The following is an 11,328-nucleotide window of genomic DNA, read 5'->3' as shown; positions in this document are numbered from 1 at the left end:
GAGCCCAATTTGTGAACATTATTTTAATCATTTATTGATTTATAAGAAATAAAAATCCCCTTTTTAGTTGCTGAAACTAAAATGGTGAAATTTCTTTGTCATGTAATCAACTGTCAAAATAGTTAATTAAATCTGTTTTGAGTGTTTGTTTCTCATCAGAATTACACCCAAAGGTTGAATAAATTAAAATAAGTCTTTCGGCTAATTTTCTGTGTCCTAAAGTAAAATTAGAAAGACATATGGCGCAATGAGCAACCATATTAATATTATTCCTTTTGATGTCTGGACTTTACTTTGTTCGGGGCGAGATGTGTTGTTCATGGAAAGAAGCTCAGACTCTTCAATTTACCATTTTATTCCAAAAGAAATTCACCCAAGACATATCTGCTGCCTCCAATGAGCTGGGCTTCATCTTCTCACTGACACAGGAAGTCAGCGCTGTTGCTCCCCCAGTAATACTTAACACTAAAGTCCTAAAGTTTATCTAATACCACGGATTTGCAAAGGACGCCATGTTCCTTTCGCAGGAGAGACGAGCTGAACATTAACTAGACTCGATGCTTCTTTCTCACACATTCTATTATGTTTTTATAAGTAACTCGTGCTTTCTGAGACGTTCTGCTACATGTTATATCTTAGTGTGAAACATTTAAAAATGCTGCCTTCTAGTACGAACGTTTGCCATCCAGTTTTGAACCTGTTCAGCGGTGTCCCAAAAGACAAACTTGACTTCGGCGCAGGATGCCGGCTGTAATGAATGGCTTTTCTCCATGCAGGCTGTGCGTGTAAATGTAGGCCTTATAGTAGCGATATTAGAGATTATCTGTGCGTGTACGGTTGGACCCGATCCTCCAGGACACAGTTCAGGCTTCTCCACCTTTTTGTAGAAAGTCACTCAAAGAAAAGAAGTCTCCGCCTCCCTGTGATCCGGCTTCTTTTCATTTCCCCACATCTGGAGAAGAGGATGGCGGCATGTGAGCGAAGAGGGGGAACCTTAAAAATACTCTCGTAATCCAGCTCAAGTTCTTCCTTCGACCTGAAGGTGGAACAAATGATGCAAGTGAGTAATGGAAAAGTCTGAAGGTTCCTATGAGGTTGCTCCCTGTGGATTACAGGAGTTCATCCAAACTCAGTTACTCAGTGGAACACACATCAACACTATTCTGATGAGAGATGCTTACTTTTTAATTCATTTTTCCCCCTTTCACTAGTTTAGCTGTAAAACCAAGAAACATCTGTGCTCAGACCCACCGGTTCTATTCTGCCACTTGTACTGCCGCACACGGATCTTTGGTTTCCGGCGCTACGGCCAAGTACTCCGCCCTGCAGGACAGGACGCGAGATCAGAGAAGGTCAACCAAGTGTCTAACACAGTAACACAGATGATGTGTCCAGAGAGAAGGCAGAGGGGGGAGGGGGGGGGGGGGCTGTGTTTGGTGGGGTACTCACGCGCTCTCTCTCAGGGCCTCCTCCCCCGCCGCCGATATCTTCCTGTAGCAGTAAATCATCTCGATCACGAGCCACACCTGCAGCCCGATGATGGAGACGTACATCATCACCTCGGACAAGATGGAGGCCAGCCCCCTGGTGACTGGAGAGAGACGGGGGGGAAGGCGAGACATGTCGTACCTGTTTCCTGTTTAAATGGACTTATTCACCACGACAAATATCTTTATTTTTTTATAAACCACAAGTCAGACCCTTGTGTCCCGTGGTGTCATAAGTTAGTGTTGACTTGTAAAAAAAACACCTCTGGGTTGTGAACTTTGGACTAAAAGCACCAACTTTGAATTTAAATTAACTTAACTTTGCATAATATTGTTTTGCTCAGAAAAACAAGCTGTATTATAACTTTTTGAGTTTAAGACCCACAGTGTGCTTTGACCACGTGGCAGCAGCACAAGGACCCTCAATGCATCATTTACAACTTTAGTCCTGAAGTATTTGGGCGCTTCCTTACATTTCGGCACCACTTTCACCAACACCGTCTTGTTGGAGGAGGTTTGAAACTCGAAGTTGGAATACTTGAGGGTGCGCTTGAAAATGCACTTGTACGTCCCGGTGTCGTTGAGGGTCACGTTGAGGATGACGATGGAGCCGTCCTGGAGGTCGTCCGTGTGGTTGCTGCCGTTCCACTGCAGGCGATCGTAGAAACGCGGGTCGCCGATGGCGGCTTTGCCCTTCACGTAGCTGTACAACTGGAAGACAATTGGCAGTGTGGTGAGAGATGCTGAGCCTCCTGCACGGTGACCTGTGAAGTGTTGGGAGACCGTACTGGTGCTTCCGTGGTCGTCGCTTGTTCTACGAGGTCTGTTAGCTTTGCATTGGCGCTGTTTGGGCTGAAGACATGCAGCTCTTTCAGATACTATACGTGCAATGTGTCAATATGACATCATCTCATGGGACGAAAAAGCCAACCATGTCGGTACATCCCTCAAAACAACAAACCGGCTCAAACTGTATTTTCCAATATTCACCCATCCTGTGAGACTTTCCCCCTGTGATCTGACTAATGCTCTCTGGCTGTTGGCCCCATTCATGAACCCAGTGAGAACAAATACAACTAGAACACACAGACAGCAGCTGTAAAACAAACGTATTGCTCCGTGTTGATGAATGAATATCTGTAACCCAAAGTTTCCATGTCACACTTCTTGTTGCCCTTGAGCAAACAGACAGCCGCTCTCCATTGTATCGACTGAGCCGCCCGCGGTGGTTGTGGAAGGCCGCGGAAGGCTAATGGCTGTTCCTCCTGGTAGCATCGCGGCCTCTTAGCGCTGCCTCGGGAGAGCTGCTTGTTTCAGCAAAAGCACTCTGCCATTAAAAATGCAAGACTCTGCTCTCTCTCTCTCTCTCTCCACTCATGTTAAATGTCTCCCAGAAATTAAAGACATAACCCTGCTGTGATGACTTTGTGCTGATTTGATCATTACCTTCATCCGGCTTATTCCGTTAGGTAGACAAGAGGGTGTATTGGACGTGATGGACATTAATTCAACAGTAAAGCCTACAACAAGTAGTCAGATATATACTTGTAGTATGTAGTATATAGTTGTGCAGATTAAACAAGCAAAATACTATGTATAATGTGTTAATTAACAAGGTTCAGAGGTGCTTCCAAAATGCACCAAATCAGCATCTTGTTTTGGAAGAAGACATGATGCTGTCGAGTACCTTTGAGTAGATTAACTCTTGTTTACAATGTTTACTGAGGGAATGAACCAAAAGTGAACTAGTGGGTACATTTTCGATAAGATGTATTTTTCTACCAGAAGAGTCGCCCCCTGCTGGCGGTTAGTAAGAATGCATCCCACATTGGATTCACCTTTCAAACCCCGAGGTTCACCCTACAAACGCACATGAGTGACATCAATCTTCTCATCTAACTTCCTGCAGGAAAGGGGGGGGGGGAGGGGGAGGATGCGCTGTAAGCCGCAGTTGCCACTCACGTGGGTGAAGTTGTCGGCGTCCGAGGCCTTAAAGTACCACTCGACGTGTGCGGTCGCGGGCACCTCGCCCCTCATCTTGCAGGAGATGCAGCCCAGTGGGAAGGCTTCGTGGGCCACGGCCTCGGTGTTCGAGTCCACTTCCACGCAGGCCCCGCGGCACGGAGACGCTGCAGAGCGAAAAAGGGGGGGAAGAACACGCGGTCAGAGAGCCGCTGCGTCACCTGGTTGCTCTTTGCAGGGTTTTAGAGGTTCAGAGCCCTGGCTGGGAAGAGGTTGATACTCTTCAATTCAACAGCACAACTGTACTAAACAATTTAGGACTGGGACTTTTGTATTTTTGTGCGTGCTGGCTCCCAATGCTCATTGCATGCGAGAGGTTTGTGTAGATTTTTTTTTCCTGCATTCTATTTTTTTATTTCCCCTCAGGATTGTTGTGAATGGAACTTATTTTGTGATTTACATTTTGGACGTTTTGTAATCCGCAAAACTGAGGGGAGATAAAGAGTTTGCAGTATGTGTGTATCTTTTTTTGCATTCTGTCACTCGGTAAATGAGCCAAATCCATATATAGAAGCGTGAGTCTATATATGCCTTCATCATCATCATCATCATCATCATGACACACACTTGGCATCGGCCGGGAGTTACACACCTGTAACTCCAAATGTTTCCCTCTCACACTGCACCTTGCAGTTTCCACTGAGGCCTCAGCATGGCTCTCAGCCAAAGAGCTCGCATTATTGACAACTTTGATCTCTGGGGGAGGGGATGGGGGGGGTGCGTTTGTTTTCGAATCGTGACATGGAGGGTGGGAGATGAGGGAGAGGAAACAAAACGCTGATCAGATGAACTCAAGTCATTAAAAGTTTGGGTGGGATTGACAGAGGCCGAACATCCTCCATGGCCTCATGTGTGCAAAAATCATACACAAAGGTATCTTTTACGCCCTCGGATCTAAATATCGCTGCACTGAGATGAAACTTTAAAAGGAATGACGTAGGAATGCCACCACTCTGCAGGAGGAGGAAATGAAGAGAAAGTTTCATCGGTAAAAAGCATGCAGGGAGATGGGGAAGCAGGAGGGAAGAAGCCGACTGATGCACTGCAGAGAGAGAGAAGGGGGAGGGGAGAGGAAAGGGGGAAGGAATTGGAGAGAAAGTTAAGAACGTAATGTAAGAACCACAGGCCCGTTTAATGGAAGTCCTGAACGTATGGCGTCTAAACAAAGGATGGACCAGCGCATTTCAAACCAAACCCAGCTGGACTGCACCACGAGCCTGAATCCGGAGGCCTGATTGGACCTTACTAAGGGTTAACTACTCAATACCCCGAAATTCACCTAAAACCTGATTTACCAAATTGTGTATTTTTGGCTGATTAACTCAGTCTTTCGACGTTGCTACGGGTCACTGCAGCAGTGTGTGTGTGTGTTGTTTGTGTCGGTGGAGAATCACAGTCGACATGGCTGCCTTCCCAGATAAAAAAAAGGCTAGAAGCTTATCATATAAGTTGCTGAGGCCTACAGGGCCAAAAGACATGAAAACTGAGCTAACGAGCTAACACAATGGAACATCCGCCCACTGGGGTTTTGGTCCGGCAGGTTGTAGAAATACAAAAAGCATCACGGGTTGTTTGCTGGACTGGCTACAAAATAGAGAGAGAGAGAGAGAGAGACGGAGGGAGCGAGGGGAATTGGATAAGCGACAGGAAAAGAGATGAGTGAGGACAACATCTGTTTCCGTGGCCGGATTAAAACACACGCATACAGTGGAGCGAGGGGGGGGGGGGGGGACGCGTAACCCGGGGCGATGCCGAACGGCCGTGACCTTTCCCTCGACACCGAGCCGGAGAAGTCTTTCATATCACTGCTCAGAGCTGTCATCGTGTCTCCGCTGGTTTAAGTGACGGACCACAGGGTTTGTCAGTGGAGACCAAGCTCGACGGGTCCCAGCATGCATTGCTCTCTCTGCAGAGGCTGCTCCATCCGTTCAACGTTTTCTTTTTTTTTGTGGAGAGCTTATTTTTCTCCCAAAAGCAGCTGTCTCTTCCAACTGCATGATATAAATACATCAAATATAAAATACTTTATTTATTATTTGGTTAATATTAAAGACACCTATGACATAAAATATGTTGAAAAATCCTTCCCGCCCCCACGTCTTATAGATCTAGTATTATTTGAACATATGCTTTTTAGCTTCCTGTTGATGTCCTTTCTGTACGAGGCGTGTTCTCTGCCCCGCGCGCGCTCTAAGGCTCTCAGCACTGCATGTCCGAGGACACGCTGTTCCCTAAAATAGATCCCAATCTGGGATGACGAATGGGACACAGTTCGTTCTCTTCTCAGCGAATCCTCCACACTGTCGTCCATTCAACTGGTTGACGGTCGGTAACCCGCCGAGGCGGGAGCAGCGCGAATGATGAGCACAGCGAGGCCTCGATTGTGTTCATGAGTTACATTACATGCCGCTACGTGCTTTTATCCAAAGCAAACCCAGAAGAACAAGAAACAAGAAAGTGCAATTTCATCATAAAAGGTGCAGCGAAAAGAACTGTTCTGCATTTTAATATTATTAGCTCTAGAAACTGTGCTTCAAAATTGAAAATGCACAAATCTTGTTGTAAAGAAATGTACATAGTGTTGACAGTTGATTGCGTTGAAGGTTGATTCTGCTAACTTGTTAGTATTTTTAGCCTGCTTACACGTCCTGCACACAAGGAGCAGCATTAGCATTTAGCTGCAGCGATGCATCCCGACACTGAAAAAAACGATATTCACGCTCTCTCTGCTCTCATTTTGGTCTCTTCCAAACTCCTGGGGGAAAGTTCTTGTCTATTCAGCCCGTAAATACTTCCAAAATCAACACATTATGATTCCCAGCTCCCCCATACTATCCTGCCCTTAATTCCCCAACGTCCGTTTTGGACAGCCTGTCCGTCTCCAGTCTATAAATATTTTTTATGTTAAAATAAGAATATATTTTAACCCTTAGCCTCATCATCAAACCAAAGCTTTACCCTACACGTTTGTACTCTATAGCGGTGAACTTTTCATCCCAACAACCCAACCTTTTTAATGAGATTTATGTCCCCACCAGACTGGTGAAACACACACGGATCCCAGCAGCAAAGCCAAGTAAGCGGGTTTAATGCTGAACATGAATGTACTAATGTACTATTATAGTAATTGGAAACAACAAATTGAACAGCTGGATGTGTGTGCGTGTGTGTGTGTGTGTGTGCGTGTGTGGGACACAAGTTAGCAGGACACATGCTGCCTTAGGTCGCTGCACTGTGTCTCTCGCTGTCGATTTCGAGTGTTCAAATGGATCTTTCATTAAAATAAAGCCTGAAATAGATTTAAAAATTGGATGGAACTTACCCAGTTTATTTTTTGCAAGTTTTAAAGATCTACTTTCAGAATGCTTTTTGGAATAAAAAAAGGACATTAAATAATACATACGATGACTCCTCTGTAAAATAAACCACTTTTAGAAATATGTATTCAACTCCAACTGGATGATGTAACATTTCTCATTGCAATTCTGACATCTTGTTTAAACATGCAAATAAGGCCTTATCTAAAGCGAAATAGCACAAAAAGAAAAGAATGTACCAGTATGTGAAACATCATGTTTGTAATGTCTCCTCTTAAGCAAAAAAGAAACCCCACTAACGGCATCATATCTCTGAGCTGAACTTGGATTAATCTCATCTCAGCCCTGATCAGTTTACCTTCAAGCGCCACTTAAAACCATGATTCACCTTCTCCGTACCGCGGTAATCGAGCTGTGCGGTGGTGTTGGAGTGGGCTGATGGAATATACATCCATCCATATGACTCTCAGGGGGAGTGGGAGTGCTGTTCTGACATCCTGTTTACCGGGGTCTCCTTTTACCATAAGTTTGTGCACAAACCCTTTGCAGAGTAAATGGCTCTCCGCAGCAAGCATCAGCTGCACACCGGATGCTCTGATGGAAGCAGGGGAAACTCCAGCATTTCTCTGCTTGTCCTTCTAAAAGCTCTGACATTTGAAGGGAAATCTTTCTATTTACTTATTTACTTATTTTCAGCTGCCCTCTTTCCCGCTCTTCTTCGCTTGGGGAGATTGCATCCAATTTCACGCATGGCCATATATTCTCATCCTCCCAGATGTGCCTCACATCAGCCCTTAACTAACCCGCCTGTTTGTGTCACTCCAGCTCCATGTAACCTCTCCAGCTCCCTGGGTCGACCTGCTATCCCGGATAAACTGGGAAAGGCATAACTAGCTCCCTTCGAATGCCAATATTTCTCCACCAAGCTGTGTGGTGGTTTGGAGCGGAGTGGAGTGTGAGACAAAGAGCAGCTGGCTGCGCTGATGAGTGCTCCGTTAATCTCTCCGTTAATGCATCGCTTCCTTTCTGTGCTTAACTTTGAATCGCAGCGCTTAAAATCATCTGTGGCGACGACATGCCAAATGAAAAAAAGTTCTTTGCAGGCACGCTTTCTTTTGTGTGGAATTAAACATGTGAAATAGATGTGTACATGTTTAGGATGAATTTGAGCATGGGTTTGTACAAAAACAAAAGCATTTAAAGACAAAAAAGTTTGTTTCATAGGTCAATTTAATCTTTCCATTGCTTGCATGCCAATTTATCATTTTACAGGTATTGTCGTTTTAAACACTATTCTCTGGTTTCAGCTTCTCTGATGAGAGAAGGTGCTGCTTTTCATCTATTTTGCATCACTCTTGTGAATAAATGAAAATGAAAGTAAATCAATTTGGACTGTTGGTCGGATGCATTTAGGAATCTTGGTACTATTATTTAGGACCTATCATAGATAGGGACTATTATTAGAGAATAACAACAACAACTGTCACTGTCAGCAACAACGCCGCACCATCAGGCAACAGGAAGCACCTGTACCAGAGGAACAAACTGCCAGTGAATGTGATGGAGGCACAGGTGGGCAGGGGGGGGGGGGGGGGGGGGGGGGATGGGACGTCGGCTCACGTGTTTGCCGTCGCCGTGGAAACGCAACCGTAACCCACTCACCTTGTAGCGCCAGGAGGGCCAGAGATAGCAGCAGCTCCATGACTGCAGACATGCTGACTCAAGAACAGGGACTGCCGGAGGCTCTCGGCGTTCGTCAAAAACACACAGACACACGCAGAGACACACACACTTCAGAAAGGGAGACACAACACAGATCTGGACGGCAGCTACTCCAGCTTGGTGCTCAAATCCTCTACGATGCCAAAGGTGTCCCCACTAGGAAAACAAGTGCGGGAGGTGGGAGGAGACCCTCGGTGCTTTGGGTGTGGTCCGCTCGGGTGTCTTCCTCTTCTTCTCCTTTTTCCCCCTCACACAAGGAGCTGGTTGGAGGACTGAGGGATTCTTTTTCTTCTTCTTGCTTATCTGGTCTTCAGCAACGTAGAAAGGGTCTTTCCTGCCGCCCTCGGGATCTAAATCACTCAGCCTCTCAGTGTGTGAGAGCGTCCCCAGAGGGACGAATATCACTGTGTCTCAGGTTTCTGCCTTTTGTCCGCACCAAAGGGGCCTTTGTTTCCACTATTTAACTATAAGCCTGTTGAGCTCCACAATGAGCCTGTGTGCACCAAATAACGCCAGGACACTGACAGATCACCGGCGGCGTGGGGGCGATTGTCCACGTAAGCCAGCAGAAGGCGGCCTGTCAGAAATCTGTGCCGAAGATGGAGGACGCAGCAGGTGAGAGGTCTATCACGGCGTGAATGAACCAACGACATATAGGCATGAGACCTCGACAGAAGGAAGGGTCGTTTTGCTTTAGTGGATCCGCAGTCCGTGGGGCATGAACGGAAGAATCTGGAGTTAAGAGTTATCTCTCAGAGCGGCAGCTATACTTTCCACCTCATCAGTGGCAAGTGTGCTCGCTCCGGCCGGGTTTGCTCGTGTAGCAGCAGCCCCGCTGCCCACGCGGGTCACCGGTGCATGACTCCGGTCGGGAGGAGGCGACGCAGGAGCGCGCTGCTCTGACGCGCTATTCAACGGGGCGAAGAGCTGTTGCGCAATAGGGTGTTGACGCAAGGAACTAGTATTTTGAAAGTCTGAAGTTGGTAGAAAAAGAGAAGAAAAAAATCCGGTCGGTCCTATACGAAAATTTAAAAAAAACAAAAACGCAGAGACGCAGCAAAGCGGATTTTTTTTCTCGCTTATGCGTCTCCCCCCTGTCACGTCTTGATCCGTGTTCCTTGAACCGTCTGGTCCTGATTGACGGCTCAGAGGATGACGGCTTCCATCCCGCGTCGGGCTGTCAAATGATGGAGGTCATCGGGGAGATTTAAGGATCAGCGCACGGACCGGTTATTAAAAAAAAAAGAAGCATAAACAACTCTTTACTTCTCGTTGCCCCTGAAGAAGAGTCTCGCGTCGGGAAGGTCTGTTCCGAGACACGCGTGTTCCTCCTGGAGGAAAAAAAAAGAAAAGAAGGAATCTGGAGAGATGACGCCGTGTGTCAGTGAACAGACGCCGCGCTAATCAGTCCTCGGTAAGGGCGAAGGGTGCATGCGGGCAGGGGGAGGCGGGGGTGTGCTGCATCGCTGGAGAACGATGGAGAAAGGAGAGGTGGAGCAGGAGGAGGAGGATGACGGGGAAGCGTAGAGCCGTTGTTATGGCAACAGGGTTTCATGTGACGCGTTCGTGGTTTCCAGAAACCACCACGTGTCGACTAGAATCATCTGATGTTACATTATTTAAGGTTGTATCAAAAGTCCATGTGGGAAAAATAGATTGTTATATAAAAAATATTCAAAATAAAAACACAACATTATTGATGAGATAATGTTACAGTTCCAAGATGTTGTTACTACACAGCAAATTTCAGAGAGTTAAATTGACTCTGTGAGATTCAATTTTAACTCCAAGCTGGTGTTTATATTATCCTAATTTTGTCAGTGTTAACTATTTAACTCGGAATAAGTGTCAAAATAAATCTGCTCATTGTTGTATACATCGTCATTTAGCTGATGCTTTTATTAAAAGCAACTTATGTTGCATTTTTAACACATGGAGTTTACATTTTAACCCAGGGAGCAGTTCAGGGTTTGGTGTATTGCTCAGGGACACTTTGACCTTGCCTTTGACTTTGACATGGAACATGGAGCCAGGGTCCGAACCATAGCGCAGCCTCACCAACCCATGCGCCATATTACATGGAGTTAAGCCTGATACCAAGACGTGTGACACTGTAGTTACATTTCAATCCTATCAAAGAGTTAATTTAAGTAAGTGTTGCAAATTAATCTGATATTGACACTGGATAATGACTCCAGCTATTTCGTAACAATTGACTCTGTAAGAGTTGAATCTTTTTGCAGTGTGATTTCAACTCTGCACAGGATTTTGCTGTGTAGCACGAGAAAGGTCTTGCTGCAGGTCCCTGTTCTCGGCTTTTGGAGTCTGTCTTTTCTTGGCATTAAGCTGCACATTTTCTAAATAAGATGTTGTGCATTAAAAATCAGAGTGACTTACATAATATCTGTAAAGCTGGCAACACACTCGACAGAGTTGAATCATACGCAGCATTACACTAATAATATACCACAATATGACTCACTAGACTGTCATGTAACTCCACTTAAGAGCTACCTTTCATCTCAATGAGTGAATTACCAGTGAACTTGTCTAATTTGTTTAACAGTAAAACTGTCTGCCTGTATCTCGCCCCCTCTCTCTTCATTACACATGCCAAACGTCAGTAAACAGCTGGACCAGGCTCTAAAATCACAGATTTCGTGAGTTTTTTGTTTGTTTATTTTTAGGAAACATCGGACCATATATATATATATATATTGTCATTCCATTACTCAAGGGGGTACTGTTTTTTCCGTCTGACGTTTCAACAAAAGGTGAGG

The 11,328-nt window shown here is 45.6% G+C and overlaps 1 protein-coding gene across 1 annotated transcript; it reads right to left on the bottom strand.

Annotated features, from left to right (window-relative positions):
* Positions 1-207: 207 nt before the first annotated feature.
* On the bottom strand, positions 208-9,961 carry scn1ba (sodium channel, voltage-gated, type I, beta a). Its single transcript, XM_037453121.2, has 6 exons — positions 8,489-9,961; positions 3,450-3,616; positions 1,961-2,198; positions 1,450-1,591; positions 1,252-1,323; positions 208-1,036 (listed from the first exon to the last, which is right to left on the bottom strand). The coding sequence occupies exons 1-5, from the start codon at positions 8,538-8,540 to the stop codon at positions 1,257-1,259; spliced, it is 666 nt and encodes a 221-aa protein (XP_037309018.2). The 5' UTR covers positions 8,541-9,961; the 3' UTR covers positions 208-1,036; positions 1,252-1,256.
* Positions 9,962-11,328: the final 1,367 nt, after the last annotated feature.

The sequence above is a fragment of the Pungitius pungitius genome, chromosome 11 (assembly GCF_949316345.1).
Source record: "Pungitius pungitius chromosome 11, fPunPun2.1, whole genome shotgun sequence".
Lineage (NCBI taxonomy): Eukaryota > Metazoa > Chordata > Actinopteri > Perciformes > Gasterosteidae > Pungitius > Pungitius pungitius.
This window is presented reverse-complemented; position numbering and strand designations above follow the sequence as displayed.